Source organism: Hevea brasiliensis, chromosome 6, assembly GCF_030052815.1.
Source record: "Hevea brasiliensis isolate MT/VB/25A 57/8 chromosome 6, ASM3005281v1, whole genome shotgun sequence".
Taxonomy (NCBI): Eukaryota; Viridiplantae; Streptophyta; class Magnoliopsida; order Malpighiales; family Euphorbiaceae; genus Hevea; species Hevea brasiliensis.
Window position 1 is genome coordinate 3,128,082 of NC_079498.1, and position 21,274 is coordinate 3,149,355.

General features: G+C 31.2%; 2 protein-coding genes across 3 annotated transcripts; both read right to left on the reverse strand.

Moving 5' to 3' along the window:
• Positions 1-955: 955 nt before the first annotated feature.
• LOC110661889 (OVARIAN TUMOR DOMAIN-containing deubiquitinating enzyme 12) lies at positions 956-9,521 on the reverse strand. Of its 2 annotated transcripts, XM_021820705.2 has the most exons (11): positions 9,373-9,521; positions 8,020-8,463; positions 7,733-7,905; positions 7,084-7,157; positions 6,779-6,833; positions 5,686-5,760; positions 5,515-5,588; positions 5,381-5,429; positions 4,141-4,225; positions 3,357-3,413; positions 956-1,552 (listed from the first exon to the last, which is right to left on the reverse strand). In XM_021820705.2, exons 2-11 carry the CDS (start codon positions 8,345-8,347, stop codon positions 1,503-1,505), a joined length of 1,020 nt encoding a protein of 339 aa, XP_021676397.2. In that variant the 5' UTR covers positions 8,348-8,463; positions 9,373-9,521; the 3' UTR covers positions 956-1,502. The 2 variants fall into 2 exon arrangements, with proteins under 2 accessions (XP_021676397.2, XP_058004196.1); XM_058148213.1 differs by having other exon boundaries at positions 956-3,413.
• A 4,221-nt stretch (positions 9,522-13,742) lies between these two features.
• LOC110661903 (uncharacterized) lies at positions 13,743-15,005 on the reverse strand. The gene is made up of 2 exons (XM_058149247.1): positions 14,960-15,005; positions 13,743-14,818 (listed from the first exon to the last, which is right to left on the reverse strand). Exons 1-2 carry the CDS (start codon positions 15,003-15,005, stop codon positions 13,743-13,745), a joined length of 1,122 nt encoding a protein of 373 aa, XP_058005230.1.
• Positions 15,006-21,274: the final 6,269 nt, after the last annotated feature.

Genomic DNA, 21,274 nt, shown 5'->3' on the forward strand with positions numbered 1-21,274 from the left:
AAATAAAAGTAAAAATATTTAATTTAATAGAGTTCATTATTTAGCTTTATTTTATGGCTTAGTTTTATATTGTTTATATAGATAAAGAGTATGTAGATGTTCAAGTAAAAAATTATACTAATTAGTGACTTAGTAATATGATCACAAATTTATAGTAATAACTTAAAAAAGATAGAAATAAAATCATTAAAGTTGTGGACAATTGCTTAATTATGTGATTGTATTTTTAATTGTTTATATTTATTGGTTCCAAATTTAAGAATTGTTTGCAATTGTAATTCAAAAATATAAATGAACATTAATTTTTTGTAAATTTTATGTTAAATATTAAACATTAAAAGTTATATATTAATTAATGATAATAATAGGACTAATAAATTTTATTTAATATATATCTATTAGAAAAAAAAAGTGTACCATTTGCCATATTTCTATGGCTAAAGAGATCAACATATATCAGTCTCTTACTAACCTATTCTAAAGACCAACTTCATATAGATATAATATATAGGAAAAAAAATCAAATAAACTCAGATACTTTTAATCAAATATCAGACAAGTCCAAAATCAAATAAGTCCACACTTAATAAAATATTTTTTTAATAATAAAATATTTTTTTTAAAATAATAAAATATTAAAAATAATAATTTTAATATTAAACAATTTTTGCTCACAATATTTTTCAATTTCTTTTTTAAAATTTTATTTTAATTGAAGATAATAATTAATTTTTAATATTTAAAATAAGGAAAAAAATAATATTTTATTATTAAAAAATAATATTTTATTAGATATGAACTTCTTTGGCTTTATTAGAAAGTATAATACTCAAAATTTAATTTTGGGCTCATTTGACCTCCTACTACTAAAAGTAAATGGGCATATTTGGTCTTTTTTCCTAATATATAAATTTGCAAGGTGCAAGGAAAAACACTAGTAAAATACACAAGATAATTGGCAAAACAACAGAAAAATAATTATTATCACTTGAAAAATAGTAAAGATACATTGTTGAATGCTGAGAAGCATGTTCATGAGATGGAATATGCAACTGTTATCATCTAACACAATCATATATTCCAAAATTCTGAAGAAATTTCCCATTGGTAATCAATAGTTTCTTTAGTAAAGATAAATATGCTTCCAGCAAGCATGCAACTGCAAAAACTTGCATGCACAATTTAAGAACAATCAGAAAGAAACAAACTAGAATATAGTGAATCAGTATAACGGTTGCAAGGAATGTTTCATATTTGACACAGCATATTTGATCTAGAATAATAATGTGGATTAGGGATTGATCAATGAGGAGATGGCCAAAGAAGGCAGAGCAATGCGAAAGGATTAAATCCCTTCATATGAAGTTCTTAAAATTGCGGTTAACTAGGGCAGAAAATAGGCATGAGAAAGTTGCTGCTGCTACCAAAAGCTGATACTGCAGAATTTAGCAAACTATACATAACAGTCATTGGCATTCATCTAGTGATTCCAAATGCTTCTTTCAAAACATTTGCCACCTTTTCTTCTTCTCGGTCTCATATGCAGGCCAATCTGGATTACAATGATAGCATGCTATGAATTGTCATTAGTTACTAGTTACTAAGAGCGAGTCAATGACTTAAAACTTGTTTAGTCTGTTAAGAAAATCACATTAAAAATATTCAAAGCAACCAAACATAACTAGCTACAATTACATAATGCTCAATCCGAAAAACCAATGACTCACAAAGTAATTCTTACACCCAGGTTTATACACCCAACCAATCAACAATTGCCATTTTAGTAAAAGTCATGGCAGGAAAGTCGAAGTGGCACGTGACTCTTCAACCAAAATCTCATCCATCAAAATTGACTTCTCCAAATTCATTTTCAATTGAGTTATCAGTCTGGTCTTGTTCTGCTTGTACAAAAATTAATCTTAACTTATATCAACTCTTCCTATTTCCCATTCTCTTACCCAAGGTTGTCCCACATAAACATACATGTACGTAATTTTCTATTGGTTGGGTGTAGGTAAAAATTTTCCTCACTTACATGCACACTTGCATGCAACAATATTGAAAATTAAACCTTAATTTAGCAAAGGCTTCTCTTCATACAACTACCGGATATTTGGTTGACCAGTTCCTAATCCTATCGTTCTTCAACTAAAGCCTACCGGGATTTGAGATTTGGGACTCTCTTCTTCAGTATTCTTTATGTAGAAAAGTTTTGCTTCTTGATTTTGTGGATGTTTCAATACATACTTATTAGCATAAAGCAGTAAAATGGTATTTTGTATTTTTCTTAAAACAAAAATGTATAGTTTATCCCGTATTTTTTCTTTATCATATTTCATTTTGTTAACTGAATTTCAAATTAATTTAGATCCCATGTGGAAATATTAAGAAATAGCAAATTAGTGTGGTTGTGCTAGGGCTGTGGTGCACATTAATAGAAATGATGTAGCTATCATTATAACTAAACAATTATTTATAAGTAGAGAATTGAGTGCTTTACTTTCTTCTAAAACATATTGTTATAAAGCAATCTTACAGTATCCTGTTTTAAACAATCTCAACAGACACCATGTAAAGAATTGAGTGCCTCAGAGTTCAGATACTGTAGTATTCCAAGTTCCCCAATTTTGAAGTGCTTCTGAGGTCAAATAAGTAGGTAGAGATACCATTTCAGGAGCAAGCCCCTACAAATAAAAGAATGAACTCTTTGTGGACTGTCTGAAAGAATTCAAAATTTACCAGAGTTTGCCAATATTGCCTCCTTCCCACTCTTTCCCTGTAAACTTTTTCATTTTCTCGGTTGTCACTCTCTATTGTTAATTAACTTTCCTTCCCTCTTCCTGAAATTCTCAGTATTCTGACATCCTAAAGCTTTGTTCGATTTCATTCCAAAGGAATTCTTTCATATTTTGCTTTCTAAACACTTTCACCACCCCTAGCAGCCTAGGCAGCACATAATCTCTCATTATCCAACAGTTTCCCCCACTAGAAAGTAAGAACTCTAACCCATTTTTATCCGTTACCACTCTATTTGCGGTTAAAACCTTCATTTCTCATTTAACTCCTCGCTTGCTTTATAGCTAATTTAATCCAGTATATTCCTCTCTTTATTTTCATTCAAGACATTCATTTTCAAATATCCAAGCAAGGGCTTTTGACAAAAGCACTGAAAATATGAGACATTCGATAAGCCCATATTTGGCCCTAGAAAGTCAAAATTCATCAAATTCAAGTTGCAGTGCAGTTCAACCCAAAACAGTTTAAGAATAGAACAACAAATCTCATATTTTATACCACTAAATAAATCATATGGATGAACCAATGCAATCTGTGCCCATTGTGGAAGAAATTGTTACCTCCTTGTGCAAATATCGAGTTATAGTGCACCTCTGCCCAGAAGCTTAAAAGAATTACTGCAATATCAACAACATGCTCAATAAAACACATGAAAGTGGTGATATTGGACTTGTACAGTATAACTGACAACCTTGAAAGGTAAAAAAATGACACGAGAAACAAATGTTTCTACAAAATCAAGCCCAATGATCAATAAAGAAGGGGAAAAGAAGCCCCAAACTAGAGTAACATGCCAATGTACCTTTTCTTTTCTTTTCTTTTCTTTTTTTACTATTTTCAGCTTGAGATAAAACAGAACTTTAATACAAATCAAATCTCTATGAGCAAAGCTGGCCTGTTTGCAGACTTATTAAAAAGTCCAGGAATAATGCTCCTTTGGAGGTAGATAAGGGCATAACCAATATGCACGTGCATCAAACAATATAATGTGATTTTCTTCTTATCATTCCACATTAAGAAAATATCATAAAGAGTCCACAAGTTAAGTAAAGCAAAACCATGGTTGTTGGTACCAACTTCCAAATTAGTATGCATTCATTATTTAACAAATTGTAATGACGATAAACAATCTTATGTCTGTATAAATTCTGGGAGTCCCAAAATATCACCACTTTGATTTATAGGAAAAAAAAAAAAATTTGCTTTATCAGATTGCCTTGAAAGTTTGAAATTTTAGTTGCTTCAGAATATGTTACTTGCAACAGAATACAAATATTTACTACTGAAATTCCATCCAAATAAATGTTATTTAAAATTAAAAAGTAAGAAGAGCAAGTAATGTACCTCTTTTTGATTGTTGAACATTTGGAAGGATTTCAATGCAGCAAGTGTCCTTGAAAGATGTTATGACAATTATTTTGACACCATACTGCAACAAAACTAACGAAATTAGGCAGGAGAGATGTCCACAATCAAGCATTTAAGCCTCTCATGGCATTCTTAGCAGCAGATAATCCTGAGAGATCCTAAAATTTGATTACGGAAAATATTATTCAGCAAACTCATTATACTTATGAAACAATGAGAGAGAGAGAGAGAGAGAGAGAGAGAGAGAGAGAGAGAGAGCATGTTTACTATTAGATTACCAGTCATCCATTATACGCACAAAATAATATAATTAACTTAAGGGGAAGAAATTCTGACCCTCAAATGATATTTTAAGAGAATGTAAAAGTTGGTTTTTATGTAGCTAACCATACTTAGTGCCAGTTTGGCATTGCATTTGGAGGGTTAAAACTGCTTTTTTGAATAAAAGCACCATTTTAGATGCGGTTGAAAAAAATAGTTTGGAAAAAGCTGCTTTGTTATTTTAGTATTCTTATAACTAAAACTTATTAAATTTAATTTCAAATTATTATTTAATACTCTCTAAGTAGTATATCTAAAAAAGTGATTTTCTCAATAACAGTTCCAACAGCAATGCCAAACGAACCCTTAATAAGGAGAGATTAGACAAATTTTGAGTTTTAAACATTATTGCTTAAATCTTCCATTGCATGATATTTCTTTATCTGCAACAGTGACTCACACAGTGGAAGTAAGCTGCTCCCTGCCAAACAGTCTCCCATGGTGCAATGACTTCCTTAAATACCACTTTAAGTGAGGAGTGGATACATTGCATTGTGCCAAGGGCTTATTTTAAGCAGACATAATCAGAAACATTGATCCCAAGAACTCTCAACAACTTTCTTTTATTTGTATGCAATATATTCTTCTTCCACCAATTAATAATTATTGCAAAATGAGAATGTGCTAAATTAGCTCATGCCTCAAGAATTCAAGATGGTGCATGTTCTCTGAGTCTGAGGTTCTGCTTCCTACCACTCAAACTTCTGTCCGTTAGATTAGCAAATGGTAGCAAAATAAAGAACACTAGCAAATACTTTCAGCCACTGGCATTCTGACAAGCTACGAGTTAAGAGTACCTATACAATAACTACTCACAGGATAAAACCATTTAACAATTTGAAAATCATGAGATGGAAAAAAAAAAATTGCTAATGCATAGGTCTATAAAGCATACCGAATCCGCAGCAGCCTGCAAAGTGACATGATCACCCCATTCACCACTCCTATTTTCATCCACATTATAGCAAAAGCAAGGTCAACTTTTACCAAAGAAAATGATCAAGTCAACAGAAAGATCCAGAGAGATACCTGGACATCTTCTCCAAATAGTTGCCATAAGCCATGGGAACATAACCCTCATATGTCTTAGGATAAGACTTAAGCTGATAATTCATCACAATATAAGAAGTCCACAACAATTACATCAGCAAAATTCTACTGAACCAAGCAACTGAATTTGAGGTAAAAAGAATGGCTAACCTGGTTTACAACTTCTTGTCTCACAAATTCATGGTGATCAGGAGTTAGATAAAATTGATCTGACAAAGCGCGGAACTGGAGACATCATTAAAGTATTAGTGGAAAGTTATTTGCAAAACATATGTTTTCATTGAACAAAATGCTTGGCCTCAATAGTGTCTTGTAAGAGTTACAATATTTTAATATGCACTGACAGCATCCACATACACACGCACATAGAACCAAAAGGTAGATTGCCAAACAGCCTCACAAAAGATAGCACAGCTGCAATTTAACTCAGTTCCAAACCTGATAATTGTTCGGTTATCTGTATGGTTTTATACTCATTTCCAACAGAATCTGCCAATCTGGCTCAATGATATGCAATAAGTCAACACACATATGCACACTAGCTATGAAACTCTTCACTCATAATAATAATCTTTATAAGACAGCCATCTAGAATGGGATATTGTTCAGTGCAATGGAAAAAGTCCCATACCATCAAGTGTAAGTGCAGAGTTACAGATCATAGAACAGCAACTTCAAGCAAAATAGCTAAAGGACAAGTCTAGAGCCAGATCAGCCTCTCAAGACCTTTAGCCTATGAGAAGAAAATCATTAACCACACCCTTGTTTCCAATATGGTTACAATGCTGGATCTATAACAAATGCCTAGACAAATGAGAGGAAGAACAATATGAGGAAAACTTCTGATACTATATAAGTAGCAAATTGATTAATTAAAAAGCAATGCTACTTCTAATGTGGATAGGATGAAAGAGAACCAAATTGCTAGTTTCCAGGAAGAATGATATGCAAGTGTTGGGTAAATAGGCAATATGGAGAGGGTGAGAGGCACAGAGAGAAGAAGAATAGAAACAGAATCACAATGTAACCATAACATTAAACAGGACACACAGATTGGTTTAAGAAACAATTCTAAAAATATTTTAAAATGCTGAATGTATGGACAGAGAGAAATGCATACACAGATATCAAAAATCTTTTCTAACAATATTTCTACTCTATGGACCAATGGTTCTGTAATTTACACCTTCAGACATTACATAAATATTGAATCCATAAACATGCTCCAGGTGAAAGAGCTAACCTGACAATTACCATCTCCTTGAACTTTACGCTCAAATAAATCATATACCTGCAATCTGTGGAAAAAAAGCATTTTTTATAACCATGCAATTCCCATTGGGAAAGGGCAGGATATCCCTATTGTATAGCTCACCAACGATCTGAAAATCAATAATCTTAAGATTCAAATATATAGTATCTACAGAAATAATTTGCTGTTGCATCATTGCAATTGCAAGATACAGGATCTTAAAAATTGGTAAGGAAGACTGACAAGAGAGAATTCATATGCCCAAAATTACGCATCCAAAAATAAAGAAAGGCTACCTGTCTAATAGCCTTTGATGATCTAAAGTTGCTTCATCAACTGAGGGTATTTCTCCATTGATTCTAGGAATATGCTGCAAAAAGCAGCATAAAAACTCAGTTATAAATTATAACCCAGATTTATGATATAAAAAATCTACCAACCCGCAGGAAGAACATATCATCTCAAAGTGTGCATTTGATTTTCAGTTTCTAAGGTAATCAAGGCATTTATTGGTAGTGATACTAACTCCATAGAAGTTTCAGATGGAGAACAATAGAATTTTGAGAAGGGATCAGGCTCTTAAAGATACACCACAGATCAAATATCAACTCTCAACACAGTGGTGCTCAAAAGTTGAGAGACCACCGCAGGAAAATATAAACCCCAAGTATTACATACAAAACAAACATGCATATAGCACCCATAACATAAATCAACTCAGATCAAGAGGTTGAAAGAACTTCATATGAGATAAGATACCAAAACAAGAATCCCACTTTTCCAAAATGTAAAATGAAAATGTGGTCCAACCTAAGGCACATTGGTTATTTTACTTTTTCTCAGAATGATAGCTTTGACTGGAATCAAAGAGGTACAAACCCATTACAAAAATAAGAGAATCATTTATGAGATAGAAACCAAAAGTGACTTTGACACTGCACTTACGGGAATAGGGACAATTTCATTCAACCATTTTCCCACTTCACCATCAAAAGCATACTCCTCTGCTAGCTCCAGTGAATATGACCAGTCTTCTGCAGAATAAGAACTTTCTTGAGGGCTAGAGCATGAACTAGAAGGTCCCACATCATCTGCCACTTCCAGATCACCCTCCTGCCCTACATATTACAGACAATATAAGCAAAATGGACTAATGAAGTGAAGCAATTGAACCTCCCCATCCCCAGAACCAAATAAATATTCAGACTTGCATCCTTAATTTTGGCATCTACCAGAACCATAGTTGTCCATAGATTGATTGTGCCAATCTAGTTGGAAAGAAGAAACTTGCAAAGGTTCATCCTCTTCATGTGGAGACTTGGGTGCTTCTACAACTGAAAGTTGTGATAGTTCTTCTTGAAGAGCATGTGCAATAAGCTCATCATGCTCTATGTTGCAACAGTCTGTATTGTAATAGTCTTCCTTGAAAAGCTGCTCACCATAAAAATCAACACCATCTTGTGTAGCAGTGTCACAATATATGTAATTAGAATAAGGATTGCTTTCAAACAACTGGAGACCCCACTGAAGAACATCAGGATCTTGTTCATGTGTAATCATTGCAATATATAAAACTTTCTAGCTTCCCACGTGTTCACTTCACGGGCATAAATTGTAATCAATCCCTAGTCAGTCTTGACATTAAAAATCAAGAAATGCTTTTCCACTGCTTCTCCCTGAAACAAATATCACAAAACAATTTAATATCTACGAGATTAAGAAATTCGTCTCAAATTGCGAATACAATCAATTCAAAACTTAAATTTGCAAGAAATTTATTTTTGGGTGTCAATGAACTCAATTAGTTTTCTTAAAAGGTATCATTACTAACTACAGTGGATTACATTATATAGCCAATAAGCATACATATGTTAAACAAATTTTCATCGTAGATCTAACCATAAATACACAAAACTATTTGGCATTCTGCAGCACATGATTGTACAGAATTAAAAACATTACATTGATGCAGGCAGAGATATCTAAATTCACAATGATCGCCCTCAACAACAAGTGTTGATGCAGGCGAAGATACGCCAGACTATACTAGTTCAAAATCTTGTCTAGATAAACAATACTAAAAAGAAAAAGAAAAACTCCGGAGGAGGAAAAAAAAAATAGCAAATAAAGTTATCGGATAAAAAAAATAGAAACGGATACTCGCATTGAGTTTGTTAAATATTATTGGTCAAACGGACCACACAAGCTTAAAGTACTCGAATATTTTTCTTCCTCAGGTCCCAAATTGCTCAAAATTTTCCAGCATTTTCTCACTACCCAAACAAACCGTACATTTTCACAAACAAAATCTTCAAACATCAAAAAACAAAAATAGATAAATGAAATCCAAACCTTCAAACTTGAGATATCAGATTTTACTCACATGCATCAACAAAATAATTCAAAAAAAAAAGAAAAAAAGATTGTGACATTACAGAAGAGAATATTTCAATTAAATGTAATCTATTTTTTAGCATAATAATAAATAGAGATTTAAGTAGTGATTAAGTATAAATTGACGAAAGCTAGTAGCGAGAGAAGGCGCCGTCGAGGCGCTACAAAATGAGAAGCAACGAGTGACTTACAATGGAGATGAAGTCAGGAGGTGAATGGTTGGTTTTCTTGTGAAGTTTCGTTTCTCTCAGAGACAACTTTTTGACACTGTGACACTGAGAAGTAGTAGAGACCAGAGACAGAGTGAGAGAGGGCATACGATAGACGTCAAGTCACGCCCAAGGAGGCATCTAAGCAACAAGAGTGGGCTAGTATTATTCTGAATAAATAAAATTAAATTATTTAAATTTAATACTTTAATTTAATTTTTAAAATTATTTAATTTATTTTTAAAAATTAAAATTTTTAATTATTTAAATTTAATTTAATTTAATTTTAGAGAAAAATAATTTAATTTAATTTAATTTAATTTTTAAATTAATTTTTATTAAAAATTTATGAATTATATATAATTTTATATATATAAATTATTTAATTTTATTAATTAATAATTATAAAATTTAAATTAATATTAAAATTATATTAAATAATTTAAAAATTAAGATTAAATTACAAAAATTTATCAAAACTCAAAATTAATAAGTTCAAATTAAACTAAACTAAAATAGAATAATTCAAATCGATTTAATTTTTTATTTATTTTAATTTAATTATTTTTAAAATATAATAATTCAATTAATTCGTTATTGATTGCTCAACTTGATTTGATTTGAATATTCAACTAGTTTATAATTTTCTCTCTCGTTCTCTTCCTCCTCTTCCTCCATAGTCACTTTGTCTAGTTTAAACTTTTTCTTTTTTTGGGTCCATCTTTTAGTTTAAAAAAAATTTGATAAAATTATAATTTACTCTCTTTTTTTAATTAAAAATAAATTAATTCATAATATATATTATCTGTTAATAAAAAAAGTTAATTTTATTAAACTTCACCATTAATAAATTAAAATTTATAATAATTTAATAATATATTTCCAAAAAAAATTAATGTTTAAAAAATACATTAAATTAAAAAAGATGGGAAAATGTGATTGGTGTACGATGTAATTAGGTGTAGCTTGCAAGTTGTAACCGGAGGGACCGGAGGTTAAGAAGATGATTAAGGAGTGGAATTAATTAAGGGAAAGGTAGGGTATAAAGTATAAACGCGTGATTAATGCTTCTAGTTCCAGTTCATGCTCCACTAATTTTCTTCCAGTACGAGGTTTACAATATAAAATGGTGGATTGTCACCTTTCTATTGCCTTGGACCACTCGCCGTTCAGCTGAGTTTTGTTGTTATAAGTTCAACTTTTGATGAGCATACGTGTAATAATTATCAGCATAATATTTACGCAATATATGAATAATTTATAATTTTTATTTTTAATTTATTTTTAATTATATTTAAAATAAAAATAAATTATTATTATTAAATTAATTTTTTATTTATTTAATTTAAATAAATTTTTATTTATTATAATAATAAATTTATAATTAATTTATAGTGTAATTAATTATAATTTTTATGATTACTTCATCTAAAATGTAATAAAATTATTTTATTCAAAAAATAACTTAAGTTTCATGAAATTTTAATATTTTATTTCATAATTTATATAAATTGATATTTATTTTTTATAAATTACATAAAATATATTAGATTAATAAAAAATAATATTATTTTAAAAATATATAAATATAATATTTTTTGTTATTAATATAATAAAAAAATATATTAAATTATTAATAATAAATTGAATTATATAAACTCAACTCAACTAAGCGTTTATCCTAAAAATTTGGAATCGGCTATATGAATTCGCTTTCTCTACTCTAAACGATTTTGGGTTAAATCCTCCGAAATGTGTAATGCTTCTAGGTCATATTATACTAGTCTCCTCCAAGTCAATTTAGGTTTACCCCTTTTTTTCTTTCTATCATCTAATATAATGTGCTCTACTTATCTAACTGGAGCCTCCGTATGTCTATGCTTCACATGACCAAACCACCTTAATCTCCCTTCTCTCAACTTATCCTCAATTGACACCATTCCTTACCCTCAATTGGCACCACTCCTACCTTTTAATTTTAATAATAAAAATATATAATAATATTATTAATTAAAAATAACATTTTATTATATTATTTTTTAAAAATGCTATATCTTTACATTTTTGTTAAGTGTAAGTTTTTTTTTAGTTTAATATATTTTTTATAAACTAATTCTTTCATAAAAATGATTATCGTTTTACATAAATTTATAATATAAAATAAATATATTTCACAAAAATTAAAATTTTAAAATATTATTATTTTCTATTAATATAATAAATATTAAAAATGTATACTATTTTTCAAAAGGTAAATTCATAATTTTGTTGTAACTTCAATTTTTTTAATTATCTTTACTTATAGCTAAATTTTCAATATAATCATATTTATAATTTATTTTTAGAGAAAATATATGTATAAAAATTTAGATATTTAATTAAAATTTAAAAATAATTATATTGAAAATTAATGATAACAGAGTATGGATAATTAAAATATTATTTATAATTGCATTCTATATATAATTATAATGAAATAAAATATTAAAAGGTTTAAGAAATATTAAATAAGGACTTTATAAAAATTTAATAATTAAATAAATATTAATTACATATATTTAAACAAATAAATATTGATAACGGTAACTAATAGTTTAAAAAAATAATAATAAAAAATAGAACAAATCAAAAAAAGATTTGAACGCGCTTAAGTAAGTGAAAATATTTGATGAAATAAGAGTGTTTGATGTGTATCAAAATATTTCATATGATATATTATATATATACAAACAAATAGAAACTATTTAAATAAAAATTTAGTTTTATAATTAAATATTATTTAATTGAAAAGCCATAGTAAATGCATTTAAAATTTAATTTTTATAATAGTAAAATGTTTCCTATTTACTTAAATATTTCTCATTTACTTAACTGTTTCAATTCAATGATCGTAAGTTTGCCATAAAAATAATAATAATAAAGATTAATTAATTTTAAAAAAAGTGAAATAAAAAATATTAAATTATTAACATAAAAAATACATACTAATTATAAATAAATCAAATATCTATATTTTATTTTTATAACCTTTATATAGACTTTAATGACTAATTTTTTAAATTAATAGCTATGACCTTTTTATTATTATTGTTGTCATCTTTTAAATTATTTTTTATTAAACTATCATCATCATCATCATCATTATCATCATCATCATCATCATTAAGAGTGAAATGTGATAAACAATATTTTTGTATAAATAAATTTATAAAAAAATAATATAAATAATTAAAATATTACATTTAATCATAAAAAGTTTTAATTTTTAAAAATTAAATTTAAAAAAATATTAATTTAAATCATAAATGTCAAGATAGTACTGTAAATAATAATGATAATTAAAAAAAAAATAAAAAAAATAAATAATAATTAGTATATAAGAATTATTTATGAAAGATAACGCGTGACAAACTCTTTAATGAAAGTGTCATGTAACATTTCTTTAAGGATGCTTTTCTGCTTTATATACATACCTCTCCATTTTTATTTGTAGCATTTATGTCTTTTTAATCTAAAATTATATGTTGCATTTAAAAAACTAAGCATTATTTTTTTTTTCCAATTTTATACTTTTTTATATTTATTAAATATAATAAATATTTATAAAAAATAATTATAAATGGTAATTAATCATTTATGAAAATAAAATTATCTAATTATTTTCTTAATTATCTACAAAACTTAAATGTAATAGATAAAAATGAACAGAAGTAATATATTTGTTAGATGAAATAGGATTATAAAGCCCGAACCATTAAAATAATGTTATATAAAATTTCAACTAGGCCTAGGAAAAGGTCCAAACTTTTGTAATCATGAATCCCAAAACCCTAATAACCATGGATTTTTATACTAAAATGGGTAGGACCCAATTAACCTCCTTTTTTTTTTTTTTTACTTGCAAATAGAGCATTACACAACTGAAGAAGAATCAGAGTACAAAATAGAGCTAAGCCTATTGGGAATCGAAGCTAACCAATTACAAGACAAATTTCCTAGCAAAAATGACTTAGCTAAGAAATCAGCAGCTCTATGAGCACTTCTTTTGACCAAGGAAAAAGACACATTGTGGAAGTGAGGAAGAAGAGATTTAATGGCTAACAAAGTAGCTCTAATCTCCCACCATCTAATATTCTCCAAATTAGACACTGCTTCGAATAAAGAAGAAGAATCCATCTCAAGAATAATAGAAAAGCTCCAATGGATTGAGCAAACTGTATAGCTTGAAGAAGAGCTTTTGCCTCACCTGCAAGAGGAGAAGAAGCCTGAGTAAGACATACATGTCCATCTAAGAGTTTTCCTTCATAGTTTCTAAGGACAACAGCAATGGCTGCACAAGAAGCAGCATCTCTCTAAGCCACATCACTATTCAGCTTAAGAGTTCCAACTGGTGGAGGAGACCACACTGAACTTACAGTAAAATCATGCAAGGAGGAAGTAATAGGATCTCCCCTCGTAGCTGAACTAGATACCTCAAAAAAAGACTTGGAAATTCTCTTGGCAGCTACTATGGGATTCGGGCCAATATGATCAAACACAGTAAGGTTCCTCTCTTTCCAAATGATCCAGCAAGAAATGGCTATAAAGCACAAGCCCAGTTGATCCTCACAAAATTCATTCAAAATAGCTGACCACCACAACGAGAAGGAACCAAAGCCAACTGGATTAGGCTTATAAGTGTTAGCACTCACAAACCATTTTGCCCTAGCATCATTGCACCAAAAGAGGGTGTGTTCTATAGTTTCTTCCTCAGCTGCGCAATTTGGACATGATGGATTAATAGGAATGCCTCTTCTAAGCAGGGTACTTTTAACAGGTAAAGCATTTAGGAGAGCTTTCCATAAGAAAACTTTGAATTTTGGTTGGATAGGAAGATTCCATGTCTTTAACCACACCTCTCTGGAAATGAGATTGGAGTTATTTACTCCACCAAAAGACTGATCATGTCTGATTCTAGATAGAAATCTATATCCAGACTTAACTGAGTAATTACCTGAATGATCAAAGCGCCACACAATAGAATCTTTGTTTCCTAAAGGAGCAACAGGAATGGCTTTGATTGCTGTAGCAATAATTGGATCAAAAATACTATCAATGATGTTTGTTTTCCATTGCAGCAAATCATGATCAATAAGATCTGCCACTAAATTCACCTGAAGAGGGAAGTGTGGTGGTCTGAATACCCTGAAGCCTTTAATGCTTGGAATCCAAGGATCAAACCAAATGAGAGATTGAGTGTCATCCCCAATATTGTGTCTGTATCCCTCTTTAATAACATCTCTACCAGCCAATAGGCTTTGCCAAATCCAAGAGCTTCTTCTAGGACTACTTGAAGCTTGCAAGAAGGATGAATGAGGAAAATACAAACCCTTAAGGACACGAGCCCATGTACTATCTGGGTTATGAATAAGCTTCCAGCATTGCTTGGCTAAGCAAGCCAAATTGAAGAGCTCAAGATCTCAAAAACCCAAGCCACCATAGGCCTTAGGAAGAGAGGCCTTTTTCCAACTAATCCACTGCATTTTTTTCTCTTTATCCTTTCTCCCCCACCAACAATTAAAGAGGATACCGTTCAGATGGCGATAAAACCCTTTAGGGTACTTAAGGATAGCCATAAAATATGTAGGTATAACATTTAAAACTGACTTAATAAGCACCTCCCTATTTGCTTGAGATAACAACTTCTGTTTCCAGGATTATGTCTTAGCTATTAGTTTCTCCTTGATAAAGTCAAGAGCTTGAACTTTTTGTAACATCCTCCCGGTATCAACTCCGTACATTCTACTGTTCCGGTGACCGGTGTCGGTCTGGACAGCTAGAACGTTCGGAAAAATATTTAAATCAAAGTGAGGGACCATAATTAACTCAAATATTAATAAGAAAAATTTAGAAAAAAATTTTAGAAATAAAATGCAACTAAGTCAAATGAGCCGGTGCCCAAGCGATGGGTAACCAGAGGTAAGTTGCGGTTCTCGCAACGAGGAGCCCTAGACCCGGGGAAAAAATTATAAAATAATTTTTGGGACTCCAGAGAAGGGTCATTGAGGTTCCCATGGCATTAGAATGCCAAGAAAATATTTAGAAAAAATTTTCAATCGGTACAGATAATTTTGACCCGTTAAGCCAAACGGAGGGCATTTTGGTCATTTCGCCTTCAGAGACGATTTTTGGCCGACTTGTCCAGTTGATTAAATAATTATTATGACATAAAATATGAATTAATGTTGATGAAAAATTAATTTGAAGCTAGTAGAAAAGAAAAGAAAAGAAAATAAAGAAAATTAAAGATAATGACATCACATGATGTCACTCACTTAATCCCAACCAATCACAAGTTAATAAGCATTCTTAAAACACTTAAAAGAGTCAAAATGGACCAAAATAAATCTGCTCTTCTTCTTCTTCTTCCTCCAATACGTGACTCTCTTCTCCATAGCCTCCATAGAAGTTTCTTTCATCACTTTCATTTTTCCCATGAATTTCCACTACTAAACCCTAAGTCACCTTCATCAAAACTTGTCCATACCTCTTGGGGAAGCTTTTGGCAGCCAATAAGAGGAAAGAAAGTGAAGGTTTAACAAGTTGGGAATTTTATCAAATAAGGTTAGTGCATATTAACTTCCTAATCTTGTTTACTTATTGAAATTTAGTTTGAATATGAATAAATAATTAAGAAATTGAAGAAAATCATGTGTGAAATTGAGAAGTAAATTTTGGCCAGCACTTATAGGATGAGGAATTGATGAGTTTTATTGGGCTAAAACCTAAATACAAGCTTAGATAGTGACATATGAATGATTGATGACCTTAATTGGGATTTGTTGCATGATTAATGGATTGGAAGCTAGGGTTTTGAGAAGTGAAATTTGGATTTAGCTTATGAAATTGTGAAAGAACATTATAAGGGTCAATTAGTGACCATTTTAGGTATGTTGACCATGAATTGGACTGAAAAATAGTATAGCCAAGTGAATGTGTAGGCTGCCTTGTTAGTGCTGTGAGCGTCAAAATTCAGTCCACTTGGACTGCCATAACTTGGGCTGTGTTAGTCCAATTGATGTTTGGCCAATTGGACATGAAACTGGGCTTATAATGGCACATTTTTGCTGAAGAAACTATGCCCAAAAGACCAAAGCAAGAGGACCAAAAGTTGGCCCCAATCCGGACACCCTGCAACAACACCTGCAGAAATGACCAAATGAACAGTTGGCCATAACTCACTGTAGATTTGGTCAATTGACCTAAAATTTTTACAGCAACAAGTTAAGACATAGACAAACAACTTTCATGAAGAAACCTACCCCAAATTATGACCAGAACCAAATCAAATCATTGAGCAAAGTGAAGTTTACTGTACTGAGATTTCCAGAATTTTCATTTGAGCAGCAATGTTTGGAGGACTATAACTCTCTCTAGAAAACTCGGATTTAGGCAATTCTTGAACCGATGGAAACCTAAGGCATAGTAGAACATTTCATATGAAGAAAGTTAGACCAAATTAGGAACTTAACTTGATCAAATTACTGACCAAAGTTGGATCAAAATGCGAGAACCCATGATAGCGGCATGAGCGATTGCGTGAACAGTAAACTTATTTTGGCCATAACTTGAGCTACAAAACTCCAAATGGAGTGATTCAAAAAAAGAAATTCAACTAGACAAAATAAGGAACATTTTCTATGAAGGAAGTTTTGTCAAATTCCAACAGTAAATCGACCAATGAAACAGTGCAACTTCAGAACACCAAAACCGAAAATTGGCAATTTTGCCAAAATGACCTAAGCTTTGAGAAAGTGACCAAAACCAACAAGTTTTAAATGAAAAATGTAGTATGTTTGAAGTGCCAAAGTCAATGTACATATTTTCTATGCAAAAGTCAACATTTTAGTTGACTAATGAAGTGAATAGTGACATGAAAACTTGAAATAAGCTTGGAAATGGATTTAGTAATTGATTCCAACAAGTTTTAAATGCAAAATGTGGTACATCGGGAGTGTTAAAACCAATGTACCTATTGTCTATGCAAAAGTCAACATTTTTGTTGACCAATGAGGTGAATAGTGACACCAAAACTTGAAATATAAAATTTGTAATTACATAAGTAGATTCTTGAATGTATAAATGAGAAAGGAAAAATGTTTTGAATACAATGGTACATGTGAACCATTGTTTAGAATTGTGATCAATATGAATAACATAATGAATGGATAAATAAACCATATTAATGTATGAATGAGACATTAGTTCTCATTATTGTAAAGAGGAGAAGTATTTTGAGTACAATGGTATAAAAGAATAATTGATGTGAATTGTGATCATATAAATGATCAAATGAATGTATGAATTATGATTAAAATTTATCATGAAAAAATGAAGTCATAAAGCACAATATATTAACATTTTAAAATATCAAATGCCCTAGTATACCTAACAAGATTGGTTTTGATAGTTTGGCATGCCAATAGGGTATTGTTTTAGCAGTACTGCGAAAGGCTTTATGCCTGTATTCATGGCTTTATGCCCGTATTCATGGCTTTTATGCCCGATTATGTGATATCATGGCTTTTTAGCCATCGATCGCATACATGGTTGGCGTTACCGTCCCATGGTATGATGACGAGGCACCGCGGTGTCGGTGCCAACGACCCGTTATCCATCCGATCGTCTAGTATAGGTTACTTGGGCGATCAATTAAAGTATTATTCAATTCGGTAGCTAAGTTAAGTTAAGTATAATGAAAATCCAGATACAATTAAATTAAGTATTGAATGAATAAGCGTAAGAGATTAGCAAAAGAAACATAACAAAAATATAAATTGCAGAATCGTATAGACTTGAAATACAATACAGATAGAATAAATTATATACCGCTAGTATTCAAAAGTTATAAACTAAGCACTTCCAAAGAGGAACAAACTAGTATATAAGATCGTTGATACTAGAAATACCATACCAAATTAAATTGACTCGAGTATCCGAATTATCATTTATTTCTTTCTTTACTTGTATATATTATTTTGGTTATATTATTGCACCACTAAGCGAAATGCTTAGCGCGATGGAATTGCTTCCTCAGTGCAGTCAAGGTAAAACCAGATGGTATCATCGAGATTTTTGGAGTCGGATCTGCGAAGTGTCGGAAGAGTTCAAGATTGTCACCTCCTCGGAATGCATGTAGATAGGGCTCATTTTATACATGTTATGTATATTGTTCATTCCTAGCACATTGTAAATTATTTGTATATCTTGTACAAAATAAACTCATGTAATTAACCTATGAATTATGGAAGCTATTCAAAGTAAGTATTTTAGTATGTGAATTGAATTTGAGTTATAATGAGATTATACTTGTGAATATTGAGATATTGAAAATCTAATGAGATTTCGAGAAATCGAATCGTATTGAGATACATTATGTTTGGAAATTTTGAGACTATTAAGTTTGAGAAATTGAGTATATATTGAAATTGTCTTTAAGTTCGGAAGAATCATAGTCAAATTACAAAATACACTTTGTCAGATTATCGTTAAAATTTTTGAAATTTCCAATTTAGTTAGATTTTGATAAAAGTAAAAATAGCCTAAATCTTCAATAAAGTTTTTGAATAAATAAATCAAGGACTGTAATGAAATCAGATAAAATAGAGTGCTCCGGCACACTGAGTGTCATAACTTGCTCGGCTACACTGTAGTCGGGTAAGGGGTGTCACACTTTTGATCATCCCCACCAAGAAGGTAAGCCAAGATATTTATCCCCCAGTTTCATTTCCTTCATATTAAGCAAAGATAAGATTCTGTGCTTCAACTGGAAAGGCGTATGCCTATTGAAGAAAACACTAGATTTGTGGAAATTAACCCTCTGACCAGAAGCTTCCATGTATTTTTTCAGAACAGATAAAAAAGTTGAGGCTTCTTGACAATATGCTTTTGCAAATAACAGTGTGTCATCTGTAAAAAGAATATTTGTAATAGCTGGTGTATATCTAGTCATTTTGAATCCTTTAATCATTCCCCTAGTCTTTGTCTTTTCAATGAGGCAAGATAATGCTTGAGAGACAAAAAGGAAAAGATAAGGAGATAAGGGATCTCCCTATCTAAGTCCCCTTGAAGGCTTAAAAGGAAGGGAAGGAGATCCATTAACTAGCACTAAATAACTAATAGTGGATACACATTGCATAATAAGATGAACCCATTCCATAGCAAAGCCAAAATGTAAAAGAACTTTCTGAAGAAAGGACCACTCCACTTGATCATATGCTTTATGCATATCCAGCTTTATAGCCATTGAGTGTTTCTTCTTGGAAGCAGAGTTGAGATGATGGAAAGCTTCATGAGTAATAATAACATTATCTTAGATTTCTCTAGATGGGATGAAGGCAACCTGATCAACAGAAATCAAATTATTCGTCAAAGGTTTAAGTCTGTTAACCATAATCTTGGAGATAACTTTATAAAGGAAATTACACAGACTAATAGGTCTGTATTGATTTAAACAAGTAGGGCTTTTACATTTGGGAATCAATACAACATTAGTCCTATTAATCTCCTTTAGAAGAAAACCAGAATGAAAGAAACTTATAGCAGCATTACATAGATCTCTACCTACTACATCCCAATTCTGTTGGTAGAATATTCCAGGGAAGCCATCTGGACCAGGGGCTTTGAGTCCACCCAACTCAAAAATAGCTTTCTTAATTTCCACGTGATCCACCGGAGCCAACAGATGAGAATTCGTGTTTGCTGTGGCTAAATGAGGCAAAGAGTCCAAAACTTCTTGTTCCCCATATGATCCCCCAGTACTGAAAATTCTCTTGTAATAGGAAAGGATCTGAGTGCGTATATCATCTTCATTTTCAATCCACAAACCATCATCCCCCTGAAGCTTAAGAATGGAGTTTCTCTATCTCCTTTAAATAATGGAAAGATGAAAGAATCTTGTGTTTTTATCCCCTGCTGTAAGCCATAGCATTCGTGATCATTGTTTCCAATGGGCTTCCTCCCTATTCCAAAGCTCTTGAAGTCTTTGAAGAATTTGTTGTTCAATAAGCTTGTTGGATTCCTCAAATGGATTTTGATACAGCTCCTCTAGCTTAGATTTTAACTGGGTTATCTCAGCCATGTTGCCCTTAAAGATTCTATTATCCTAACGGCTTAGTTCTTTTCTGTAACATTTAAGTTTTTGAGTAACAGAAAACATTGGTGAACCACTTGCAATTTGATTCCATGCTGAAGAAATAATTTCTCGGCAATCACTGTGTTGTAACCACTTTGCTTCAAATCTAAGTAAAAAAACTCTTCCTTGGAAGTTGATTCCCATTTAGACAAAGAACTAGCGATCTGTGATCAGATCCCAACAATGCTTCATGCAACACACAGGCTTTAGGAAAAAGCTCTCTCCGCTCCACTGATGCAAGATCCTGATCTAGGCGCTCTTGAATTACAGAAATCCCAAAATGTTTATTATACCAAGTGAAAAGAGGCCCTTTGCATTCCAGGTCCATAAGCTCTGAGTAGGTAATAAAGTCACTGAAATCTTGCACTTGTGAGAGATTCACCCTTTTCCCCCCTTGCTTTTCCTCCTGCACCAAAATAGAATTACAATCTCCAATGCAAAACCAAGGTTCAGGATTAGCTATTTTAAACGTTTTCATAAATTCCCAAAATTCCTTCTTGTGATCACGAGAGGGGCATCCATAAAGGAAAGTTGCATGCTAAAACACATTATTCCCATCCAATTGAATCACTGTATCTATAAAATTCTCTAAAGAATCAGAGACAGTGAGCTTAGCATTACTATTCCACCAAAGAGCAAGCCCGCCAGCTAAGTTAATTGGATCCACATAAAAATCAAAATCAAAACCCATACGTCTTCTTAACCTTTCCA

Excerpts from the sequence above, each read along its gene's own strand:
- LOC110661903 (XM_058149247.1), bottom strand. The coding sequence starts at position 15,005 with ATGGCTATCCTTAAGTACCCTAAAGGGTTTTATCGCCATCTGAACG. Across the intron at positions 14,819-14,959 it reads GTTTTATCGCCATCTGAACG|CCAAGCAATGCTGGAAGCTT; the intron begins GTATCCTCTTTA and ends TGGCTTGCTTAG.
- LOC110661889 (XM_058148213.1), bottom strand. The coding sequence starts at position 8,347 with ATGATTACACATGAACAAGATCCTGATGTTCTTCAGTGGGGTCTCCAG. Across the intron at positions 7,906-8,019 it reads TATGGACAACTATGGTTCTG|GGCAGGAGGGTGATCTGGAA; the intron begins GTAGATGCCAAA and ends TGTAATATGTAG. Across the intron at positions 5,589-5,685 it reads GACAAGAAGTTGTAAACCAG|CTTAAGTCTTATCCTAAGAC; the intron begins GTTAGCCATTCT and ends ATGAATTATCAG.